Below are 26,888 nucleotides of genomic sequence, written 5' to 3'. Positions count from 1 at the left end.
TGGGCATGTTTTTTTTCAAAGGTGTAAAATAAGTGAAATAAAATTATATTTAGAGTTTATGATTCATGAAAAAAGTGTTGCCTGCTTGCACGCTGCCCGCAGCTCCACCCACTACCCACTCACTCACAAGCTCGTTTAGTTGGCACTGCATGTTTACCAGGCATTGTTGCTGCTGCTGACATGTCGAAAAGAAAAAAATAACTTACCTTGGGCAATTTCTTTAAAAAGACGGCCAAACAACCTGATCAAGAAGACCAACCGAATGTAGCTGGTGGTAGCACATACGTTGTGACTGCTGCTACAACAGAACCGAGAGAGGAGGGAGCTAACGTCAGTGCTAGTGCTAACTTGACAGCTAACGTTAACTTGGGGGCTGAAGAGACACAAGAAGACGAGCCGTTGTGTTGTGTGTGGCGTCTCTCCAGGCAGTGAGAGGGTTGTGTTGTGCTATAGCTGTATTATTAATGTTAATATTGTTCATGGTTGGTGCCGCTGGCTGCTCTTATCGCGTGTGTTCGGCTCTGTGTAGGCTACAGCCATAATAGGCTATAGCCCATGTGAAATAATGTAGCCTGTTTTTGAGTAATTTTAAGTTGATTTAATTAAACAGTCAAACGTTACATTGGTAGTTCGTGGATTATTTATTATCAAGTTGATTGAAGTTTGCGTAGCCCATACATGCTCGGGAAATCTGTTGACATGAACATGATCCATCGGGACGTTTCATGTAAATGTAGACCTGTGGCACCACCCCGTGTGCAACAGATTTTCTCTTTATAATAGGCCTATGTCTGTGCTGTTGCTATTAATGCACGGATCAGCATTTACCCCCCCCCGCAAAAATAAATAAAATCCCCGCTCCCCCGGAGACCGTGGTATAGTTCGCACACTGCTCCAGAGCAAGTCGGACAAAATGACTAACCATCATGCAACGCACTAGCAAGATGTTGATCGCAACTGCGCAGGTCTGCGCAGGTCTTGCTTGTCTCAAACCAGAGCCTGTCTCAAACAAGCCTAGTCACAGTCAGGTCGAACCGGATGACTGCGTGGCTAACTGTTCGCACGGTTCGTGTCGCTACCAGTCCGCTGACATGGCGCGTCGATCAACGGTACATTTTGCCCATTACTTGCCCAGTATTACTTTGAATATTATTATTGTGTTGAGGATTAAATCCGCTTTGAAGACCACCGTTTTATATCGTGCAGTTTAGCGGCGAAATAACGTCAGTCAGCCAGCTAACGCTAGCTTTGTTGAGTTTATGCTAGCTAAACAAGTAGTGGTTGTAGTCTATACAGCAGTAATTCATATATTATAGCTTACTGCTTTGGCACTAACGGTTGATAACCGTTTATGAAAATAAAACCAATTGAACTGTACTGAAATAATGAGAAGTTTTATAATTGTCTTAGGCTCCTGCTGTGTTTTTAAAGCCTTTGTAAATTATCCATGCTATTTTCTATTTAGCTAACATCAAAGTAGTGTATGTGAAATCAACCTCACAATAAGATGTGTGTATATTACAATTATTAATGTCATATTTCAAGATGATTACTTAGATATTACAATATGGTTGGTTGAGCTGGAGTTCATTATTGAGCTTACAAGTTAACGTCACAGTCATCTGAAGAATGAACCCAAACCTTGTGGTTTTTATTAATTGTATTACAAATTGATATCAAATAAACAGTAAGCATTGGTAACACAATTTCCAAAGTTACAGTAAAATAAAAAGGACCCTGACTCGGACAATACACAATCCAACATGTTCAACAGAAGAGAATCAGTTATATTGTTTGTACACATGGTACTTTACATATATATATATATATATATATATATATATATCTGTTTGTTTAAAGTGTCCAGGTGATGCAGACAGGCTGGACCAGAGAGTGAGAGACAGAACTGGACTCCTCACAGCAGTGAACTTCAGCACAGGTACTAAGACTCTTTTTTCATACTGTACAAAGAATCAAGAAATATATTGGTTTAAATGAATGAAGTATTGACTTTAATACACTGATATACATTCCATTAAACAATACTAAATACTAGATCACCTACACATCAGTTAAGTTGAGGGTTTTTTCCATGCAAAAAGTCACATTTAGATGTTAACAAGCAATATGACTTTGTCAGCTTTCTAATTTAATGTATTGAAGGCAAATATATTTAACACATAGTGAGAACTGCTACTATTTATCTCTCAATATTGTCTGTAAAAAACGTGGTAAAAGTTATTCTTTCAGTGAGACAACAGAGCAAGCTTCTACAGTTGCACTACGTTTTGATAAGTTAAATATTATTTTGATAATAACATATATTTCAATGTTGATGAATTTCATACGGTTCATTCATAATCTGATTACAATTAAAAAATGATTATATCAACAGCCCCATAACACACAAACACACCTCTTTCATAAATAACACACTTGTTCTGCAATAATGTTTTATGTTTCCTGTAATTTTTGTTAGGAAAGGACATGCCCGAAAGACACGACATCTTCTCCTTCTCTGAGGGTCAAGAAGAACATCCAAGAGGAACATTAAAGCTGATGTTATGAGATTTTAAGACCAGTACAGGACATTCACTAAGAAACTACTTTTATTGTGAAAACAAAGATCTGCACACCGAATATTTTTGTAGTCTATCATGACCATCATTTGTTTGTGACACTGCCTGCACCTCAGAGAAGGGGTGGTTATAGTCAGGCTTATAAAGTGTGGCGAAAAAACATAGTCAGCTGATCGAATGCACCTATTTCCACATCTACACTCCATCAGCTGATTATTTCTATTTGCCTCACTTTATGAGCTTCACATCACTTGTACCGCAGAGTTTGCAACATCACAAATAAATGGGGCCAATCTTCAGTCAGATGTGAATGTGTAATATAACATTTTTAGTAAGAATAATGGACAAAAGGAGTGCAAATACAATTTATTGAAATGTGAACCAAAAGTTAATCAAATGGTTTAAATAAAAAGCACATATGGACTGAAGGTGTATACCTATTAAATGTATAAGTAAACACATTTAGTCAAATAAAGTGACAGACTAGGCCTGTGCAGTTGGTATCAGCTTTGCCCAGCATGGGCTCCTCCATCAGGCCTGGTCCTCCTCGCTGAGGAAAGACCCTCAGTCCTCTCCAAACCAACAGACAGGACGTCCATCACACGGAGGTTTCTCCCTGAAGTCTCTGCAGCCCTCTGGACACCACGCTGTCTCAATCCGTCCACACTGAATATGAGAGGGGGAAAATGAAAATAATAAATGCTTTAGACAATAAGAAATATAAAGTTGACTGTTGAGTTGCTCAGTTTTTTTAGATTCTCAATACTATTACTGTATAACTAATATCTCAGGTTAAGAGGCACCTTCAAATAAAGATTGGTCTTTAAATACATGTTGTATTTTGAATTGTTTGTCTAAAGTCAAGGATCTAGAACTGGTACTTAGTTTTAATGATACAGTCTGGTTATTATGCTGTTTGGAGGAGGCCTCACAGGTAAGAGCACTAGCTACCATCACATGTACCTTAGCTTGACTTAAATGTATTAAACGTATAGTTCAGTGATGGCAAAATATAAATAACATGTCATGCAAACATTTTAATATTTGCTTGATTCCAGAGTTGAATTTAGCACAATTGCATACAAACGTTAAGGGATTTTAAGATTCTGAAGTCTTCGTTCTAACTAGAAAATAGCATGGATAATTTACAAAGGCTTTAAAAACACAGCAGGAGCCCAAGACAATTATAAAACTTGTCATTATTTCAGTACAGTTCAATTGGTTTTATTTTCATTAACGGTTATCAACCGTTACGGCCCGTCCACACTACATCGTCGACAACTCCAATCTGCCCATTCACTTTCAATGGGGTGACGTCACGTTGCCTCGCTTTTTCGCCGAACTGAATTGTGGGTAGCATAGCGGTCCGTCTCCGCCGGAGTAGCCAGCGCCAGCCAATCAAATCCCGTTTCGGAAAATCTGACAGCTCAAGCCGTAGCCAATCAAACCGCGTCTAAGCTGGGAGAGATATCCCGCCGTTCATTTCTATATTTCAAAAAAAGTTGGAGGAGAAACTAATTATCGCTGTAGCAAATCACCCGGTTTTGTATGACCAGACCCTCTTCACCTACTGGGATACAAACCGGAGGAACCAGGCATGGAGGGAGGTGGCAGAGACAGTGGGTGAAACTGGTAGGTTTTCGCCTGTTTGGGGAGTTTATATATATATTGCTCCCATAAAATCCCCGGGGTTTTTTGCTTTGTATGTCGGGGGCGGGAGATTCATGTGATTGGTTGTTGGTCGTGTTGCTTCAATAAAATCCCCAAGCTACAGACACGCCCAGCTCCAAGCTTTTTGTGAAGCTGTAGTGTGGACGCTCCGTTAGCCCCGCAGTCTCCAGTCACCCGAGCCTCGTCCTTCTGATAGCTCCGCCCCTTCGATATTTTATACAAGTGTAAATGTAAGCACACAAGCTCAGATTTTTTTTCTGCAAGTGCTCACATCAGGTTTTACACGCTCTCACATTTTGCACCATATCTACCTTCATATTCTGTCGTCATTTCCTGCGATCTTCTTCATAAAGTCAGTCAGAATGAATGAATGAATGGGCGTTTGTTTGACTATTTATAGGCAAATATGGGCGTTACGTGAAGCCCGCAAAAGCTGCACCGCATTTCGAGTCGGTTGTGATTTATAAAGGGAAACCGGCGTCGGAAGTGCTGTACGCACTTTCCTCGCCGGTGCGCAATGTTTGGTGAATCGGAAAATTTCGGAAGATTTCTGTACCTATTTTTTGGATTTCTACTACGTAAGCAACCTTCCCACGTGAATCCTACGCATGGCGTTATAAATGAGGCCCCAGGACATTTTAAACAGCAGGTCTGTCTCTAAACAAGGTGGGTATGAAGGCTTAGCCGTCTCTACATGTTTGGTCCCTTATCCATTGCACACCAATTCCCCCTAGAAGTAGCCTTATAAACATGCCAATTCTACAATATTATATGTTCAGCAAATAGGTGCATACAACTGCTGTTGTTAACATAAAAACATCTTCTGTGGTGCTTAAAACAAGCAGAACAATTGATCAAATGTTAGCCTTCCATATCCCGAGCCACACTTGCCGCCTCTGCATCGTAACGAAACTGCAGTGTAGGATTCTTCAGTTTCTGCTTGTAGTCCTCATCAAACTTTTCATTCTGGGACACAGTGAAGAGGTTCTTCCAGTCACCAACTTTCCCTAGAGAAACAGAGAATCGTTCATGTGCTTGATAAATAAAATTGATGTTAAATGAGCAGATTTTGTGGCAAACAGTAGACTTTTTAGTAAGGAACTTCTTTCCCAAAAAACTTTTCCCACTGTACCTTTTCTCATGAAAGGAGACACGGTTTGATCCATATGGTGGACTGTGGAAAAGTTGGTCATCTTGTTCGTTTTCATATTGTCAAACTTCACTCTGGTTAGGATATTTTCTTTCTCCTCAGCTGAAAGAGATAACCCAAGGAAGGAACAGAGTTGGTCCATCTCTCGTCCCGTGTCCTGCAGAAAATGAAAGAATATCAGCCTTGACACATTAAATATGCATTGTAATAATCTTTTTGACCAACACCCAGTCTAAAAAATGCTATCATTTTGCGAAACATCTCGATGCATATTGCATAACAGAAAACAGAAAATAATTGTCAGAAATGTAGGCTTCCACTCTTGCAGAGAATGAGATTTAAAATGTCATACCCCTCTCCTTCCTGTTTGATAATTATGAAACTAACGCCAGGAGATTAGTATAAATACCTTTCCACCAGTTTTATCTGCATTAAGGTTCTTCATCCATAATTACTGTGCAAGAAGATTATCACTGCACATATTTAACCTCTAGTGGCCATAGTTGTAGTAGAGGAGCAAAGGAGGAAGTCAATCAGTATAGTATATAGAACAAAAACAAAAACACATAGGATTTTTACCCAAGAGACCAGTGTTTATGTCCTGTGTTACTTCAAAAGTCAATGTTGACCTTTTTTTTTACGTTACCTTACTTAAAGGTACCTTAAAAACCATAATAACGTATGTGTTATGTAACCAAACTCATGCAAGAAATGTACCTATTTTAACCCACACCATGATCTTTTCCTTAAACCAACCAAGCAGTTTGGTTTACATTCACGCTACGTGTTTAAAACTGCGCCAATTTCACGACATGTATGTATTCACAATACATTATCTTACTTGTTCAAGAACATTTTAAAGATGAACAGTTCTGTTGAAAATGTCCCAAATACAACCCACTGCAGCTCACCTCAGACAGATCTTCGTAGAACATGTAGTGAAGTTTCGAATAACTCTGTTTCATCTCCCACCAGCCACTCACATGGTCATACCAGGAGCCGTATGACACTAGAGCCACATAATAACAAATGGTAAATGGACTGCATTTAGTATTTTTTCTAGTCTTAGTGACCACAATTTTTCACACAAGTTTGCTGTCACACACACATACACTGGTTGCAGAGGATATCCTACAAGGTACCACTTGCTCATTAAGATTGATAAACATTGATGGATTGGTAGACGGCCACTCTACCTACTATGCTGCATGAGAAATGACATGATATTAAGCCTCATTAAAAACCTCTTAAGCCCCACGGACCCGGTTCCGGGGCCGAAATCGCGTCATTTGCAGGAAACAATGTCTAAGGAACCTTAATATTTAATAAACTATGAATATTTTATATCCATATAATGGGGAAAAACTCATTTAACTGATCTTTTTCTTTTTTTTTCTCCAAAAAACACACAATGCTAACAGTGACCCTCTGAATTAGCCCCAAGCGAAAAATGCTAACCTATTACTGCACCGAAAATCACTCCTAGCTCCCTTATTACTTATCCTAGCTGCACATCCAACACATCGTTTATGATCGTAAAGACACAGAATCTAACGGTGCCCACCTCAACACTGAAAGATACAAACTCGGGACGTTATCAACAAAAACGTACATCAAAACATGTGGCGCTAGGTAGCCTAAAACGCTAACATGGCTTACCTAGGTCTTTGTCTGGTCAAAACTGGTCTTCAATGGCATTAAAACGATAAAAACGATGCTGTAGTTAATCCATAGGTTAATATCCAATGTGACTGTGTCCCCTTTGAAATGTTCTGATAATCTATAAGCAACTAAACTGCAATTCCATTTTCAAATATCAGAGCAGGGGTATTCCTACGCTCTGAAGCAAGATTGTATGCGCAGAGACGCAACCTTTGTTTTTAACATGAGTGTGTGCGGGACGATTTGCCTTCGATTCTATTGGCTCTAATGGTCAGAAAGAGATGTCACATGTCAACATCGAACAAGGGGGGCCAGAGATATGGAAAATCCATCCAAATGGCCCCAGAAGAGGGTTTTTTTGCTAAATCTGTCTAAAAAGGTCAAATATCACTTGTTTTGCATCAATCTTGATACAGGGTACTTATTATATGTTGTACATTGGATTGCTAAAGCTTTTAGTAACTAACCCATCATCCAAGGTTAGTTTTCACTATAAGTACAACATATTTTTTGGACGGACAGTAATTTACAGTTTTTTACCATGTTCAATCTGAATTTTCTTTAAAATAAAAAACATCTATATAGATTCTGACTTTTCTACATCCAACTCACAGGTTTATCATTACTTTGAGACAAAAGATTATTAATTTAACCTTTTAAGAAGGGAAGATATGGTCATTTGTTCTGGGAATGTCATTTTCGAGCCTGAAATCTGAAAAACAGGCTTGGTGCTTTAACACTAAAGCTAGTTTAAACTCACCCTTTCCCTCCTTGTAATTCTGTAGAAATGTCCTCCAATCAGCTGGTTCTGGCATGCAATAATTCATGCGGCAAAAATGGTAATACGACACAGCAGTGTCCTTTGCATTGCGAGCCACATAGATTATCTACAGAAAGAAATGTTTTTTTAATTATAATCTATCATGATCATATTTAAATGTGGTTGGTAACTCATATGTTCTGCAGGCTACATACTGTTTGTGTAAAGCTCTTACTGTGCTGTTCTGCTCCCAGAAGGACTTGGGTAGAAACTGGACTGGCAGGTGACTTTTAATCAGACGAGGAGTAGTTGTGAGCTGGTCTAACAAGTCTGTACCTTTCTGTACATATTCTGCTCGGGGCCAAAAACAGACACAGAAAGTTACAAACATCTGGGAAACATTGACACTTTCATCACCTCCTCAGCATGTATGCAAACAAAACTGATCTGAGGTGATATAGTTGTAACTATAGAGCTATTATAGGACTTTGTACAGTATACTGTGTTAAACAAAACTAAATGTCACCTGCTGTGATAAAATGTGCAAAATAAATAAATCTGAGTGATGGTTAACACATGATTCAACCTGGTGTAGGGGAAGTTCTGCTGATCTCCAGAAACGGCACTCTCTCGTGAAGAGGGATTGACAGGAGGCGCTCTGGACATGTCTTCCCAAAAAACAGTAGATCCATGAGGTAACAGACCCATGTTGTTCCTGAGATTAAAACACATCGACAACACATCTGTTCAGCGGCCTAAACATAGAAAACCCATCAATCCAGAGCATTCATCAACATAAAATGTATTCATAGTGTAGCTTTGATAGAAACCAACCTGATTTAGGATAACTAACTATAACAATATCATCTGGTCTCACTTTGAAGTTCTGTATCTCCTCCCAGCTGTCAGTGAATTGTTTGATCATGGAGACTCCGTGGAAGTCAAACAGTGTTGGCCGATCCATCTGAGAATCACTTATTTTTATTTGAAAAAGACAGTATTGTTACGGCCTAGAGACATTGGACCCCAAAGCAAAAGACTTAGAGAGAGATGGTCAAAAACAAAAAGTTTATTTTAAGCAGAGGCACAGAAAAACGGCAGTGGAGGCAGGAAGCTGGCTGGCACGGAGACGTCAGGGACAGGAGGCAAAAATCCAAGCAAAAATATCACAGGGACTAGGAGAGCAGCAAGACACACCGGAGGGTCGAACACAAAGGAATTATCTGGCAGGGAAGTGGCATGAGGACCGGGCTTTTATATCAACAGGTGACGAGGCGAGTGGAAACAGGTGTGCCTCGTCTGCTGCTGGGAAGAGCCAGCCAACTCCCTGTCACACACCATCCCTGCAGAGGAATCCTACCAGGCCTGTCCGGATACGTAGCATAAAAGTCCCTAAGAAGATCAGGGTCCAAAATAAGGGAGCGGGAGATCCATGAACGCTCCTCTAGCCCGTACCCCTCCCATTACACCAAGTACTGGAACCCCCGGCCTCGCCTTCGCACATCCAACAACCGCCGGACGGTGAAAGCAGGGTGTCAATAATCCGGGGGGGAGGAGGGGGCTCGGCCGGAGGGCTCAGAGAACTGGAGGAAACTGGCTTGAGAAGAGAGACATGAAATGCTGGGTGGACATTCAAGGCAGCAGGCAGTTTGAGCCTAACCACAGCGGGATTAATAATCCATTCAATCACAAACGGCCCAATGTACCTGGGTGCCAGTTTGCAGGATTCAGTCTGGAGTGGAAGATCACGGGAGGACAGCCAGACCTTCTGGCCGGGCTGGTAGTCCGGGGCTGGAGTGCAATGGCAGTCTGCAAGTATTTGGTTGCGAGCAGCAGTGCGAGTGAGAGCTGCCCAAGCTTCATGCCAGACTCTGCGGGCACGCCGAAGATGCCCCTGCACTGAGGGAACTGCCACATCCCCCTCCTGGGTGGGGAAGAGCGGGGGTTGGAACCCAACAGAAGCCATAAATGGAGACATACCTGTGGCGGAGCAAACCAGGGAGTTGTGGGCATATTCAACCCAAGGCAGGTGGGAGGCCCAGGAGACTGGATGGCGAGAAGAGACACAGCGAAGGGCTGCCTCCAGGTCCTGATTAGCACGCTCAGTCTGGCCATTGGTCTGCGGGTGGTAACCTGATGACAGACTGGCCGACGCCCCCAGCGCCCAGCAAAAAGCTTTCCAAACTCGAGAGGCAAATTGCGGACCCCTGTCTGAAACAATGTCTTGAGGAATGCCATGTAATCTAAAAACATGCTGGGTGATTTAGGTAGGGGAACGAAGTGTACGGCCTTGGAAAAGCGGTCAACAATAGTCAGGATAACTGTATTACCTTCCGATGGGGGAGGACCCGTCACGAAGTCCATGGCGATGTGAGACCAAGGCCGATGAGGAATGGGAAGAGGGCGGAGAAGGCCAGCAGGGGCGCGGTGGGATGCCTTACTGCGGGCGCAGACGGAGCAGGTGGCGACATACTCCTTGGCATCAGAGGACATGGAGGGCCACCAGAAGCATTGCTGGAGGAGGCCTAGAGTCCAAAGTGCTCCTGGATGGCAAGCTATCTTAGCATCATGTCCCCACTGGAGCACTGAAGATCTGGCGTGCGGTGGAACGAACAGCCGACCCGGTGGACAATCCTCAGGAGCTGGATGGTCTTCTTGTGCCTCCTGGACCAACCTCTCAACCTCCCACTTGGCTGCTCCCACCACACAGGAGGATGGAAGAATGGTCCCCACGGATGGCTCCTCAACCGGAGGAGCGAACTGACATGACAGGGCGTCCGCCTTGACGTTCCGTGAGCCTGGCAGATAGGTGAGGGTGAAGCTGAACCGGCCCAGAAAAAGCACCCACCGAGCCTGGCGAGAGTTGAGCCTGCGAGCAGAATGGAGATAAGACAAGTTTCTGTGGTCAGTCCATACCAAAAATGGGTGAGTCGTGCCCTCAAGCCAGTGCCTCCATTCCTGCAGTGCTAAGACTACTGCCAGCAGCTCCCGATTACCCACATCATAGTTCCTTTCTGCCGGGGAGAGCCGGCGGGAAAAGAAGGCGCAGGGATGCAACTTCTGGTCGGAGGCTGAATGCTGGGAGAGGACTGCTCCGACACCAGTGTCGGAGGCATCCACTGCAAGTGGGAGTGCAACTGCGCCTCGGCTTGTTGACAAAAGACGCCATTTTGATGTATTTTAGCTATATCTCTGACAGTGAGGGCAAGCCTACGGACACCACGAGGCCTGTCTGTGAGAAATGTATTAATTTGATTTAATACGAATTCTTGTGATTTATTTGATTTATTGTTCTCATTGTTTAAAAGTTTGTGTTATGGTTCTGGTGTGAAATAAAGCACAATTACATTTAAGACTATTTCCCTTTTTTTAAGAAAAAGAATCGGAATCGCAATTCTTGACTTGGTATCGAAACCAAAATGTTGGTATCGTGACAACACTACTCCTGACAGTTAAACCTGATATTTAGTAGGTATGTTAAGTATTGAATGCTGATAATTCTGACGTAATTTGGCCGGTCAAAGTTGTTTGGGCTCGGATAAAATCGCTCCTTTACTTTCGTCCCGGCTCTCCCTACGTGTGTATGTGTGGTGTCAGGTGTCAGCATGAGAGGATGACAGCGCGTCTAATTTTGATGTGGCCCAAGAGCCAATCACAATAATACCTGCAATGCAGTGAACCAATCACCTTTGAGCTGGGGAAACCTAACGTTGATTAAACACTATCCAGTGTTTCCTCTACCATTGTCTTGGAGGGGCGTTGCGTCCCGCCAACGGAGCCCCGCGCCCCCCCCCAGAAATTCAAGGTGTTATATAATAATAAAAAAATATATATATATAGCACCAAATTGCAAATAATCTATAACTACTGTCACTTTTCACATTGAACATGTGCTCTTTTATTAAATAAACTAAATGCTTTCATCTTAAATTGTGAGTTTAGTGTTTTTGACCCTAAGAAACCCTGCATTAATCAATAACCACAGCTCCTCTCTCTGCTCCAGAGGATTTAAAAAATATATATCCCAATGCCACAAAAATGCATCAGTGACGTGGTTGAAATCTTGTCTCCAGAAAACAAAAAACTGAAACAATATCAGTGACTGTGTGTTTGATGTGGCTCTTTGCAGTAACATAGAAAAAATGTGGCTCTTAACCTCTGACTGGTTGGCCACCCCTGTGGTAGAACATCGCCTCAATGTCGGCCATCAAAGGAATAGGCTCTTCTCTGAACCTCAAAAGGACACCAACAAGGGAGTTTGTGCAACACACTCTCACTCCCTAAGCGTCCAATAGCGACGTTTGGTCAGTGTCCGTGGCGTCCAATTGTGACGCTCCTAGGCTCCTTCAGCGTCATAAAGGGACGCAAATAGCGTTCAACTGATTGCAATGTATTCCCATCTGCGTCGGGATTTGACGCTCATGGAAGCACGGCATTCGTTTATGCCGGCTGCCCTTAAAGGCAATGTGAGCATCCATTCCCATTGGATAACGGAGAATTTTACACCCGGAAGTAAGTACTCCTCTTACTGTCGATTGATTTTACAGTGATATCTGCACTACTCATCGACTAAAAAACACCAGATTATCCTTGTTAATTACACAACATTGATTGGTTTAAATTGTGTGCAATGCTTTTGTATTTTTCCCCTTCGATTCGGAGAAACAAATATGTTTTCTGAGTAAAGGATGGCAGAAGACACTACACTACCCAGAATCCCCAGCTATCGTTTGGCCTACACCATGTGCTCTGTTTGACAAACCCCGTTTTTTTCACCATTCATTCCGATGGCTGGCGTCTATGTCACGTGATCTTCAAATTTCTCCCTGCAGAAAAAGAAAACATGGCCGAAATTCGTTTTATTCTCGGTAGAAAAGGTCTATTTTAAAGTTAATTTGGCCATTAAAATGCGTTTTGATGTCATTTGATGCGAGAAATATGAGTTGTTATTTCAGATTATGTGTGCAGTGGATGTACATGATCTTTAGTTTGCTAGTTATTACGAAGATTACTTCAGGAAATCGCGACGTTTTCATTGTTACCAAGGTGGTTGCTAGGGACGCTGCTATCGATATTATTTCTGTTATGTTGTGTAACTGTTTAATGGTGTTATCTTTATTGCTACCCCCTTCCCCGTCAATGTATAGTGTTGGTCCACAGCCTAAACATATTAGTTTAACAAAATCCGCATCTAAAGATAGCTTACGTTATTTCCCCCCTGTGCAATTCCAGTCTCACATCTCAGAGCACATCGTCATTAACAAATACCGGAAACAGACCAAAATAATAATAATACCTTATTCCGAGTGTGCTTGCTTTTCTCTTTGAAAGTCATCACATAACGGCATTGTAATACACGGTTCGGCTGCATTACATATTACATATCTGCCGTAGTTCTGTATTTATAGAGCCCTGATGAGAAGACAAACATGAGGAACTGAAAACGTGACGTGGATCATAAATATATCAGCCATTAAACAACATCTTACATTTCTTTTCACACAATACGTCTCCTTGCAGTATCAACACCAATTCGGCTCACTTTTATATTTGATCCAATTGGTAGATAGGCTGTATTTACACCATAAAGGTGCACAGATGATATAAAGAGACACATGGTGGTTAAAGCATGTTATTGAATTTCAATATTTTTATTATTAGATATTAATACGATCCCTATAAAGTATATTCATTACTCGTTATTCTCTACTAATTGTTAATTAAAGACTGTATGTAATGACTATTTTGCACATCCCGTTCAAGATTTCAAGATTGTCTAAGGTTTATTGACATATCATATAGGCCTACACAACTGTGGTGTAGTTCTGCACTGAATGAAAAACTTGGGTCGCAGGTTCCTCAACAGTGCATTACAAGACATCTATCAATATTTGTGCATACCTCCAGCAATGTTAACTATGTTGAAGCACTTATTTTAACTGATATTATACATAATGTATTATACATATAAGATGTATGTAGATATTTAATCTCCGGCCTTGTCAGGTATTGAACAATCAATAAATAAAGAACACAGAATTGTTGAATATAAAACACAGAATTTATGTGATTATACTAAATGATTTTCAAATAAACACAACTGCATATTTAACTGTTACACATGCTGATGTAACGCAAATGTTCCAACTTGGGATCAATAAAGTATATCTTATCTTAAGCTGATCGATGGCTACTGCCATATTTGCAAAATGTGCCTCTGAACCTTGACAAGTGCATGTTTCAGGCTTATCAATTAATGTAATGTAATGTTATCACAGGGGTCACACACATAAGACCAGCTGTTAAATAAAGCTCTTCTGACCTTAGCTGGCATGTGGGTATATATATTAATACTGCCCATATTGGGCACAAGCAATTTTCACCTATTTATTAATTATATGTTTTAAATGTGAGTGTTTCCTGTCCCCTACACCTCCAGGGATGTACACAGTTTAATACTGGCAACTTCTTATTATGGGAAATACGAAAACGTCTTTTAAAACTACAACTCCCAGTAGAGACGTGCCATAGAGAACATGTTGCGAAACAGAATAGCCAGCATGTGTAGTTCTGGGGACGGGGTGGGGGAGGGGGGACGCGGTGGACCCGTTCAAATCCAGTTTTGGACAGTCTGCCGTGGTTCCATCCCATTTCAAGTGCTGTTCGAGAATCGGCTTAACCCTCGGAGCACACTCTCCAATCACAGAGCTTGAGGACTATCACGGGGTTTGTCAAGAGCACATGGTGTAGTCCAAACGATAGCTGGGGATTCTGGGTAGTGTAGTGTCTTCTGCCATTTACTCCTGGGAATGGACGCTCACATTACCTTTAAGGGCAGCCGACATAAACGAATGCCGTGCTTCCATGAGCGTCAAATCCCGACGCAGATGGGAATACATTGCAATCAGTTGAAAGCTATTTGCGTCCCTTTATGACGCTGAAGGAGCCTAGGAGCGTCACAATTGGACGCCACGGACACTGACCAAACGTCGCTATTGGACGCTTAGGGAGTGAGAGTGTGTTGGTTTGTGAGGTCAGGTCCTTGTAGCAGCTGATCGTTAAGTGAGGTTCCTTGATATGTGGAGGTGCAGTCGAACACTACTCTTATCTTGTTTTTCTTTGGGTGGTAGAGACCGTGATGAGGTATGTACCACACACGTCCATCTTCTTGGCTTAACTGTTCTATGGGGATTTTGACAGCGTAGCCTTTTGCTATTATACCAGTCATGAAGTCCTTGTAATCTTTGTACAGGTCCGGGTCTTTTCTGAGCTTTCTTTGGAGACTTGCGGCACGCTGCTTTGCCATGCAGCGGTTGTTTGGCATTTTGGCTGTCTCGTTTCGCAGTGGTAAGCCAATGCAGTAGTGCCCATCCATTAACTCTGCAGATTTTACCACTGATCGCATGAACTGATGATCCTCCTGGGACATCTCTTCTTTGTCTTCACAGCTGAGTTCTGAGAAGTCTGTGTTATATTGCTTGATCAACAGTTCCTCTATGTTAGCTATGGAGATGTGGTTGGCTGTAATGTGGCTCACAACTCCATCCGCTGCCTTGCTGCCATCATCTGTCTTCATCGGCCCATTCACTACCCATCCAAGGGCAGTCTTAACTGCATAGGGCCCGTCTCCGATGCTGTTTATCACCTGCCATGGCTCCAAAGCTTTAGGGGTGTTGGTTCCTATAAGCATGGTGACTTCTCCTATTATCTTCGGGATTTTCACCTCTTTCAGATATGGCCACTTCTTTAGGTCTTCCTGCAGGCGGATGTTTTCTTTCTTGACCGGTATATCTTTACATGTAAAAACCTTAGGGAGTTCAATGTACTTCCTTTCTTCAAGTTCACACACTTCCAGGTCCGACAAGATACAACTTTGGGCTGGCTTCTCCTGACCCATAGTTCTGAGAAGGATCGTAGTTTTCTTCCCTCGAACGTTCAGCTGTGTCTTCAGTGATTCAGTGCAGAAAGTCGCCGTACTTCCTGGATCCATGAAGGCATACGTCTCCACAACCTTCTCACTTTTATTGGACTTGACTTTTACCGGTACTATAGCAAGTACACATTCTCCGGCCCCAGTGTATCCACATATTTCCTGCGTCAGTGACACGAGACCATTTGAGATGTTCTCATCTGGCTTTCTAAATGTAGCACTGTCCTTCTCAACATGCAGAATTCCTGGGTGTCTTAGGGAGCAGACTTGACAGGTCATCCTTTTATTGCAGTTTCTGCTAAGGTGTCCCTGTGTAAGACATCCAAAACAGAGGCCTTTAGCTTTCAGAAACTCAATCCTGTCTTTCGGTTGTTGCTCTTTGATGCTTCTGCAGGAATCGAGTGTGTGGTCTCTATGGCAGAACAAACAGGGTTTTTGAAAGGCATTGACAGGATTTGTAGCTGAGGAGCTGTACTTTAAGTTTGAGGATGGTGTTTTCTCTTCACTCATTGGAGCGACAGCTGTGGCAAAACTGCTTCCCCTTTGCCAGCCTGACTTCCAAGCTTTAGAGCAGGGGTCGGCAACAGGCGGACCGCGGTCCGGATCCGGACCCAGGCGACGACCTATACGGACCCGGAGCTATAATCAATACATTAATAGGGGATTTTTCGGCGCCTCCCGCTTTTTTAACGCTGATTTGGGTGACTTGTGTAATTCGTGGAGAACCGAAGAGTTTTCGTTTTGGGGGTGGAGGGGGGGGAGTCAGTCCGACAGACGGACAACTTCTCACTTCAAAAAAGAAGAAGAAATCTAGACCGCACAAATAATTAAACAAGCGAGTACCTGTTTTTCCTGGCCAAGGACAGGTTCATGAACACAACACGAGCGTAACGTGTCTTCACGTGGTATATGTCTCGTCTGAAAGGAGTGCTGACAGAGCTTTTCTACAACCAGGTGGAAGAGAGCTCTCTCCTGATAGGCTCAATAACCTCAGCTCAGTGAGGTTAAGGCACACCTTGATATGATCATTATAGTTATTAATGAGACTAAATGAAAAACAGGTATACAATACTATATGACAGTAACACAAAAGTTGTTAAAAATAACAAGAATATAGTTTAAAAGGGGAGTGATTTGTAAAATATCCAAAAAGAAAAATATGCTACAGTTGTGTTTCATCTGGGTGTTGAGAGATGTATCCATAGATCTCTTCATGTTGCTCTCAAAGTGCACCAGATTGATGCTTTTCACTTCAATATTTAAAAAGAAAAGAGGAGGTTAGGTTCCCCCCCCCCACTTAAATCATGTTCACATGGATGGGATATAAATACATTTGCACACATCTTCATCGTCCATATCTTTCTGTGTTGGTGGTCATGCCACACCGTGCACGTGCATGCATGCGTGAGTCATGGTGAGATATCTGGATTGAGAGGTTGCTTGTTCTTTGCACAGCATGAAAGAAAGGCCGAATGAATGGGCTGTGATTTTAGTTTTTTTAAGCAGAGGTTGAGTTCAATCATTTGTACGGCCCTCGGAGGATGTTGTAAAGATTGAAAGGAAAAAGGTTCCCCACCCCTGCTGTAAGTAATAATAAAAACCATTGATTTATAACATCTCTGTCTCCTATTGATCTGAGTATAAAGAATATCAGTTAATTGAAGCATTATAGCGCAGGCCTTTGCCAGATGGTAAATTACGCTGTTTTTTTCTGCTTCGAACAGTTCTCTCTTTTTTCACCATACCTGTGTTTCATCACTGTGACCAATGAGCACCTGCATGTGTGAGAGAAAGGCCCTGACTCCATGTCGGCCCAGATCTAAACTCCTGGCAGGACAAGCTCCAGCTCAATTCTCACTCTGAACAGAACAAAGTGAGAGAGGGGCTGCAATGTAAGAGGGACAGAAAGAGAAACTTTGAAACTGTTCAGTCGTTATGATGTAAAGACTGATATTGTTCTATAGTCGGCTGAAACTGTTGAGTCATGATGTGAAACGGTTAACAGAGAGAAAGGGAAACTCAAGCTGCTGCTACACTTTATTTGATTTATCTAAAATTAAGCACTTTTAAGATGCTCATATTTTCAAAAGCTATTTTATTTATTTTCTCTATTTTATTTGTAAATGCAGCCCGAGAGGAACATTACACATATCCACAGTATTTAAGTAATGTTAATTGACAATAAATATTGTTGTTTTTGAATTGTACTTTCTTTATTTGATTGGCAGTCAGCTGTTGATGACATGCAGACGTTGATAAAGCTGCAGCTACTTCAATATATATCACACTAATTCATGAAGCAAGTTAGACATGTTGATGTTCCGGACCTTTGCATCGGGACATTTTCTCTAACTGGACCTCGTTGAATTTTAGTTGAAGACCCCTGCTTTAGAGTCTGTGGCCGTAGCTTTTACTTTTCCCTCCGCAGTTGTCCTAGTATCATGCATGCTTCCAAAAAGGGGGTCGTTAGCCATTTGTGATTGTCTGTATATATATATGTCACTAGGTCTGTTAACCTTGCTCTTCGTCCCTTTTTCTCTTGAACCTCGAAAGCAGCACTCCTCCATCTTTCTTTCACCTTGTATGGGAGCTTTGAGGCAACGACTCTCATGTTAGTTGGATTGTTCATTTCGTCCATATACTCTATGTCCTCCATGGCATTACGGCACGTAATCAGGAAAAGGGCATAGGCATTCAGAGCTTTTCCGTCTTCAGATTTGATCTGTGGCCACTTTAGAGCTTTATCCATATAGGCGGTAGCAATTTTAAGTTCATCGCCATAATGTTTCTGGAGTAGAGCCCTGGCTTCTTTGTAGCCTCTCTGTGGTGCCATGTGCTAATAGAACCGTCCTTAGGGCAGCAGAGCGGAAATGGTGGAAATCCAAACACTGTGACGACCTCCTAACCTATCAGGCTCTCCTCTCCTCTTTCTCTGCTTCCATCTCTCAGACAAAAAGCACTTTCTTTCAAGATAAGATCCAATCTTCCTATTCCAATCCTAAAAAACTATTTTCCATCTTCTCCACCCTCTTGGACCCCCCAAAGCCCCTTCCCCCTCCTCCCTTCTGTCAAGCGACTTTGTTAACCACTTTGAAAAAAAGGTTTACGACATTCGCTCTTCTTTTTCTGACTCACCCCTACTCACCGCTGGGTCACCAGACCATCCTTCAACCGGCACACTAACCTCCTTTTCCCCTCTCTCTCCAAGTGAGGTTCTTACCCTCATTACCTCTGCCCGCCCTACCACCTGTCCTCTGGACCCTATCCCTTCAAACCTCCTTCAGACTATCGCTCCTGATATTCTACCGTTTCTCACCCATTTCATCAACACTTCTCTAACTTCTGGTCACTTTCCAAACAGTCTCAAGGAGGCGAGAGTAAACCCTCTCCTGAAGAAACCCACTCTCAACCCGTCTGATGTTATAAACTACAGGCCTGTCTCTCTCCTCCCGTTCCTGTCTAAAACACTTGAACGCGCTGTCTTTAAACAACTCTCCTGTTATCTCCATCAGAACAACCTTCTGGATCCGCACCAGTCTGGTTTCAAGGCAGGTCATTCCACAGAAACTGCTCTCATTGCTGTCACTGAGGAACTGCACACTGCTAAAGCAGCCTCCCTCTCCTCTGTCCTCATCCTGTTGGACCTGTCTGCTGCATTCGACACGGTGAATCATCAGATCCTCCTTCGCACTCTCCAAGAACTTGGAGTTTCAGGCTCTGCACTTTCCCTCCTCACCTCATACCTCAAAGACCGCACCTACAGGGTTACTTGGAGAGGGTCTGAGTCCGACCCTTGTCAATTAACTACAGGGGTCCCTCAGGGCTCTGTTCTTGGTCCTCTCCTCTTCTCCCTGTACACAAACTCGCTCGGATCTGTCATTAGCCCGCATGGTTTTTCATACCACTGCTACGCTGACGACACCCAATTAATTCTGTCCTTTCCCCGCTCAGAGACCCAGGTCGTCGCACGCATCTCTGCTTGTTTAGCTGACATCTCTCAGTGGATGTCCGCTCATCATCTCAAGCTCAACCTTGACAAAACAGAAGTGCTTTTCCTTCCGGGAAAAGGTTGTCCCACTCTTGACCTAACTATCAACATCGGCCCCTCTGTTGTTTCCCCGACTCAGACTGCAAGGAATCTGGGTGTTATCCTAGATAACAACCTGTCGTTTACTGCAAACATCGCTGCTACAACCCGTTGCTGCAGATACACGCTTTTCAACATCAGGAAGATACGCCCACAGCTGACCCAGAAATCGACGCAGGTTCTGGTCCAGGCTCTCGTCACCTCACGCCTAGACTACTGCAACTCCCTCCTGGCTGGTCTACCTGCATGTGCCATCCGACCTCTGCAGCTCATCCAGAATGCAGCGGCTCGTCTGGTCTTCAACCTTCCTACATTTTCCCACACCACGCCGCTCCTCCGCTCCCTCCACTGGCTTCCGGTAACTGCTAGAATCCACTTCAAGACACTGGTACTTGCGTACCATGCTGCGAATGGATCTGGCCCTTCCTACATCCAGGACATGGTTAAACTGTACACCCCAGCACGTGCACTACGCTCTGCATCAACCAAACGACTCGCTGCACCCTCGCTGCGAGGGGGACCCAAGTTCCCATCAGCAAAAACACGTGGGTTTGCTATCCTGGCTCCAAGATGGTGGAATGAGCTCCCCATTGAAATCAGGACCGCAGAAAGCTTACACACCTTCCGGCGCAGACTGAAAACTCATCTCTTTCGACTCCACTTCGAGCGATAGAATGACTAACAAAGAACTGCTAACAGAGCACTTATATACTAATAAAGGACTGGCTTAGCCAGTTGAGCAGCACTTGAAACGATTGGCTCTTTGAATCCTGATGTTCTTATATGATTCTGTTTTCCTCAAGGTTGTGTCTTCCTGGTCGAATGTACTTATTGTAAGTCGCTTTGGATAAAAGCGTCAGCTAAATGCAATGTAATGTAATGTAATGTAATGTGCTCACAACTGCGGACAAGCTCTTGAGGTTCCTCCGGTGAACTGTTCCAAGTAGTAAAATGTATCGCTGCTGCTCTCTGCCTTGCTGTCGATGACATGGTTGAAGGCTCTTATAAAGGACTTGTAGGTGAGCGGGTCTCCCTTGAACACAGGCAAGTCTCGTTTAGGAAGATAAGACAGGTTATGCTGCCTTACCAGCATCTCTGTAATCTGACTTTGACGCTGCATCACATCATAGCTGTTCCTCTCCTCTCCTCTACGGTGACCTTCTCTGGGGCCCGGTCCGTGTGCTGCATCAGGAGCTCCACCCTGCGTGTCCATCCACCTGCTTGACTCTGTTGGGCGTGGCATGACAGTTCCTTTTAGCAGGTGTGCTGAGGCAAGTTTCTCACCATATTTAGCTGGTTTTGGAGCAGTTCTGGATCCGGTGCCAGATGTCTCTGACTTGCCATGATGTTGGCTGCGTTTGAGGTAGCTGTTCATACCATCCTGCTGGTCTTCATACCCGTCAAGCACCATTAACTTTGCATCACATTCAGCTACAGCTGCATCCATCTCTAATTGTTCTCTTTGAGCTGCTGGAGCTGTTTTGCTTGCTGCTCTATTAGAGAGGCTTCTTCTATCCCAAGGGCCTGCTTCTTTTGTGTCTTCGCGTACTCCTTTAATCCATTTTTCTGTTATGCGTACAAACTGTTCAATGTTTGCTGACTTGGGATTAAACCAGTGTTGCTGGTCTTCAGACGCCTCCTCTTCAGGTAAGAGAGTTACAAACTCCTTGTTAATGTCATTAAACTCTCCATATAATTTAGCAAATTCATTCAGGATTTCTTATTCCACTTTATCCACATTGCTAACAAGACGTTTCAGCTCATTAACCTTCTTGGTGAGCTGGCCCAGCTTCGCTCTCCTTAATCCATTTAGCCTGTGGAGCCTCTCCTCTTTGGCCTTTTCCGTAGGCTTTAGCTCCCTCTTGTGGCTCCTTTCGGTTAGTTCTTCCATGGCTCTTTCAAATTAAATTTATACAGTGCTTAAACTCAACTGAAGGTGTCCGACAGTAAACGCTTCGTTTTTATAGAAAATGTCTTTGTTGCACTGTCTTTCTTAAAGAACAACTTATTTAAATGTCTTTTACAAACGAAAAGCAAAGGTAATCAGCTGGTAGTTGAAATCAGCTGATCCATTCAGTATCCCGCTTCTGTGTAGCGATCTCCCATCCGTCTTCAAACATTAACATAACAGGCCACTTCACCGTCTTTTGTTCCTCGGATGTCCCACTTAATGCGCCGATCTCCGGCGTAGAGAGGCGAAGTCCCTCCCTTTCCGGGAGCCTCCATGGGACCCCGGAAGCGTAAAATTATACATTGAAGTCAATGGAGAGAGAAAGGTTATCTTTTGATCCCGTTTGAATTGTGCCACGAATGACACATATGATGTTTGTCAATTTAAAAGAATATTTTGCAAGTCAAAAAAATTAAAATGTGTCGTAAAACTGTGAAGTTACAATTTTTTTTGTGTGAAACCGCTGAGTGAACTACAGGTCTCTGGTCTCGCACAATACGCGTCACCATCACAAAGATGGCCGTCACGTTAGCAAATTTCACCTGTTTCTTTCAGAATGAGAATAAAAGTATAAAACGAGGTGACTACAAGTCTGGACACGTTGAGAGCTGTACATACACGAAAGGGGCAACCTGATCTCACCAGAATGCGTGACTCCACCACGACTCCTTAACACCACAATGCGTGGTGGAGTCACGAACTTTGTTACATTTGCGTGTCGGCACCACGCAAACAACCCCAATGTAAAGTGAATCAGGCTCCTTTGTCGTGGTGCACACACGCATTTCTACAACGTGCATTGTGTGTAATGCAACTGTTATTTTTATTAAATTACAAGTTAGTTAAGTTATAAGTTAGTTTTTAAGGAAGGCCAGAGCTTCAGCTGTGTCAAATAGATTGTTCCCTTCAGTTAACGTTATTTAAAAGATAATGATCATGTCCCCTGTATTGTATTACGAGCGTCCATTCCCATTGGATAACGGAGAATTTTACACCCGGAAGTAAGTAGCCTATTCCCCTTACTGTCGATTGATTTTACAGTGATATCTGCACTACTCATCGACTAAAAAACACCAAATTGTCCTTGTTAATTACACAACATTGATTGGTTTGAATTGTGTACAATGCTTTTGTATTTACCCCCTTCGATTCGGAGAAACAAATATATTTTCGGAGTTTTTGGACGGCAGAAGACACTACACTACCCAGAATCCTCAGCTATCGTTTGGGACTACACCATGTGCTTAGCTTGACAAACCCCGTAATCAGTCCTCAACCTCTGTGATTGGATGCGCGACGTTTACACAGAGCGTCCAAAAGGACTTTGAAATGGAATGAAACCCATCTACGGCACACTATTCAAAACAGGAATCGAACGTGTCCTACCCCCTCCCCCCCTTAGGTCACAGGCTCCTCCAACAGTGCTACGCAATAAAACCGATGCACAGAAAAAATAGTGAAATAGTGCAATAAGAGTCTATATACAAGTGATTGGCATATGATATATTAGATAAATAATTTCTAAGTAGCAGCCAGATGAATGTTATTTCTAAGTTCAGGTGTTTAATAGTCTTCTGGCCTGTGGGATGAAGCTGTCTCTGTGTCTGGTGGTTTTAGTCCGGATGCTGCGGTACCGCCTGCCAGACTGCAGCAGACAGAACCGTTTGTGGTGATGGTGGTCTTTTATAATCCTGAGGGCTTTCTTTAAGGTTAACCTGGTATTTTTAATCCACTACATTTATTTTAGTTACTTTACAGATTTGGATTAATGATGTGAAATATAAACAACCCTTAAATCAGACTTTAGTTACACCTGAATGAAATGCAGTGAAGGTGATTGTCAAGTGCCAACAATCAGGCGAGATATTTGATAGTTGGTGCTTGAGAAGACTAAATATTTATCTGCAGATCTGTTTAAAGCATATTCATTACTCGTTATTCTCTAATAGTTCATTAAAGACTGTATATAATTGCTATTTTGCACATCCCTTTCAAGATTTCAAGATTTTCTAAGGTTTATTGACATATCATATACACAACAGTGTAGTTATGCAATGAATGAACAACTTGGGTCACAGGTTCATCAACAGTGCATTACAAGACATCTATCAATGTGTGTGTACCTCCACCATTACACTGTCGTATTCTGCACATTTCTTTAATTAAAGCCTTAAGGCACTAAACTGTTTTACTCTAGATATCATTTGAGTATCTTCTTGATATTTTCTATTCTATATTTATATAATTGACCTTCTACTTTCCCACTATTTTGTATGTACTCTTAATATTTGAATGTTTTCATAAAATATAACACATTCAAAAGTGCGTTACAAAAATGAAAGACATTAAGAAAAAGGCATTTTAAACAGTCATTAAAAAGCAACACAATCTTCCTGCATTGCAATTACTCTAAACGTGTAATAACGTGCTTTAACCAGTAGGTGGTTTGGGTTAAAAGCATAGGTTAAAAGGCTGTCAAGTTTACAGTGTTAACAAAATAAAATATACTGCTGTTTCCGGTTTAGTTTACGATGACTATTATTTTGTTATTGTTTTGATATTTGTAACACAAAAGCGATGGAAAAAACCCATAGCAACCAAAAAAAGATGGTCTTAACATGACCCAGTCGTCTAGTAGTTAATAAAAAACAATAATATCAAAACAAAATATTACTACTAACTTTATTGTGAAATTAAAACAGAACGGTAAAAGAATAGTTTCCGGTGTATTCTGATGCCCGATCTCTGTAGATAAATAAAGAACTAAGACAGATGTGTAATATTTAATGCAGCCAAACCATTTATTACAATGCATTCATGTGATGACTATCAAAGAGTAAAGCAAGCACTGCTGAATAAAGTATGATTTTCTCTTTTACGAAACGTTTTTTTTCATATGGAATGCAGTTGGAGGTCAACCAATCAAAGAACTTGAGGACTGATCACGGGGTTCATGGTGTAGTCCCAAACGATAGCTGAGGATTCTGGGTAGTGTAGTGTCTTCTGCCGTCCAAAAACTCCGAAAAAATATTTGTTTCTCCGAATCGAAGGGGGAAAATACAAAAGCATTGCACACAATTCAAACCAATCAATGTTGTGTAATTAACAAGGACAATTTGGTGTTTTTTAGTCGATGAGTAGTGCAGATATCACTGTAAAATCAATCGACAGTAAGGAGAATAGGCTACTTACTTCCGGGTGTAAAATTCTCCGTTATCCAATGGGAATGGACGCTCGTAATACAAGACATGATCATTATCTTTTAAATAACGTTAACTGAAGGGAACAATCTATTTGACACAGCTGAAGCTCTGGCCTTCCTTAAAAACAAACTAATTTAATAAAATTAACAGTTGCATTACACACAATGCACGTTGTAGAAATGCGTGTGTGCACCACGACAAAGGAGCCTCATTCACTTTACATTGGGGTTGTTTGCGTGGTGCCGACACGCAAATGTAACAAAGTTCGTGACTCCACCACGCATTGTGGTGTTAAGGAGTCGTGGTGGAGTCACGCATTCTGGTGAGATCAGGTTGGAAAGGGGAGTTAGTCGGTTCTGTAAGAGCAGCGGGACCGGCTTTACAAGATGTTGGTGAGTAATGTGCAATGTGTAACGTTAATGTCAGCTAGCTAACATTAGCTAACAAGGTACACTAACGTGTTTTGTTTCAGTAACTAGTGTTCTCCTTTAGAACTTCGTGGTCTGTGTGTATGCTGTGGATAACATTAGTGTTCACAAGAACACGGTAAACTCCCGTGTTTTGTTTTAGTTGCTCTTCAGATTGAAGCGGCCAGTTTTATATCGACTATACTGTATGTGTGATCTCCTTTTACATCTCGTTGTGTCATTTGAGTTTATTTGCTGTGTGTAGATTCAAGGGTTTTGGTTATCTTGTCAATTTGTTTGGTTATCCAGGCACAGCTGTGTGTGACTCCCTCGGGTACACTGGTATGTGTTTTCCTAATGTAGAGAGCATTGATTAATTAATAAACTACACACTGAGTCTAGATCCTGACCAAGTCCTTTTTTATTGTTGATCAAATGTTTTTCAAAAATGTATTCATACACATTTAGAAAAATACAATGTACAATCACAACCAGTACAACACACATTACAAAAAATACAGAAAAAACAAACAATAACAACAATCAGACAAAACTATGGAAAAATAACCCCTCCCACCCCCAGATCCGGACCATCCTTGTATTATTGCTCATTCAATCTATTATAGCATGCTAACAAACATGGTACTTTCTTTATTTGTACAGATCTGCATGGGAGACGATGGCACGATGCAGAGCGCTGTCTGTGATTGTGCACGGGGGATGTACAAATGCAGCCACGCTGCAGCATTGGCAATATGTGCCATGTGGCAGATCGCTCCACATATGTTGAGTGCCAGTGGAGGAAGCCTGGCACTTCCAAAGTAGTCCAGCCGGTGTCTCAACTCTACCAACAGTGAGAGGAGACATACAACCCACTGGCCAGAGACATCGCCACTCAGGATGTAGACTGGTTCAGGTCTGCACTGAGGGGCGCACAGTGTGGCATGGCATGGCTTTTGTCACCTGAGCCAGAGCCGCGGCCTCAACATCAGGCCATTGTCACCGTGCCGGAGCTGGTGAAGGGGCATGGGGGCTTGAGGCAATTCTTGCCTCAATGCGACTGAGCAGAGACCAGCAAGCTGCCATCCAGACAGCCACCGGAGGACAGCGGACAAAGTGGCAGTTACACAGGCGGGGCAGGTTGACAGCCAGCAAGTTTGGTGCTGTGCTGCGGTCGGGACTTTCATCCACTCCATGGGCGTCCCTCATGAAGAGGGTGCTCGGGGGGTACAACTTGGACGGAGTCATGGCTGTCAACTGGGGGGTTGTAAATGAGGCCGAAGGGGTGAAGGCTTTTGTGCAGGCCTATCAGGAGACAGTGTTCGAGTCTGGTCTCTTTGTGAGTGAGTCGGTGTTTTGAGAGCATCCCCCGATGGACTTGTGCAGCCATCTGCCCTGCTGGAGGTGAAGTGTCCACCATCATTATATAGGATATATATATATATTTGTATACATATCTGTAAATTGTATAATTTTATTTGATTTGAT

The 26,888-nt window shown here is 42.6% G+C and overlaps 1 protein-coding gene across 3 annotated transcripts; it reads right to left on the bottom strand.

The window, feature by feature from the left end:
* Positions 1-2,869: 2,869 nt before the first annotated feature.
* On the bottom strand, positions 2,870-9,016 carry LOC117450049 (cytosolic sulfotransferase 1-like). 3 transcript variants are annotated; one of them, XM_071203749.1, is made up of 8 exons: positions 8,657-9,016; positions 8,409-8,537; positions 8,058-8,173; positions 7,823-7,949; positions 6,312-6,409; positions 5,383-5,557; positions 5,142-5,257; positions 2,870-3,245 (listed from the first exon to the last, which is right to left on the bottom strand). In XM_071203749.1, exons 1-8 carry the CDS (start codon positions 8,784-8,786, stop codon positions 3,144-3,146), a joined length of 993 nt encoding a protein of 330 aa, XP_071059850.1. In that variant the 5' UTR covers positions 8,787-9,016; the 3' UTR covers positions 2,870-3,143. The 3 variants fall into 3 exon arrangements, with proteins under 3 accessions (XP_071059850.1, XP_033943928.2, XP_033943927.2); XM_034088037.2 differs by having other exon boundaries at positions 8,700-8,744; XM_034088036.2 differs by having other exon boundaries at positions 3,149-3,245; positions 5,138-5,257.
* Between the last annotated feature and the right edge of the window lie 17,872 nt (positions 9,017-26,888).

The sequence above is a fragment of the Pseudochaenichthys georgianus genome, chromosome 7, assembly GCF_902827115.2.
Source record: "Pseudochaenichthys georgianus chromosome 7, fPseGeo1.2, whole genome shotgun sequence".
Lineage (NCBI taxonomy): Eukaryota > Metazoa > Chordata > Actinopteri > Perciformes > Channichthyidae > Pseudochaenichthys > Pseudochaenichthys georgianus.
Note: the sequence above shows the minus strand (reverse complement) of the source record. Positions and strands in the feature narration are given on the sequence as shown.

Coding starts and splice junctions, on each gene's coding strand:
- LOC117450049 (XM_071203749.1), bottom strand. CDS start 8,786: ATGGATCGGCCAACACTGTTTGACTTCCACGGAGTCTCCATGATCAAA. Junction 8,174..8,408: donor CAGAACTTCCCCTACACCAG/GTTGAATCATGT, acceptor GGCCCCGAGCAG/AATATGTACAGAAAGGTACA. Junction 5,258..5,382: donor GTCTCCTTTCATGAGAAAAG/GTACAGTGGGAA, acceptor CTGTTTCTCTAG/GGAAAGTTGGTGACTGGAAG.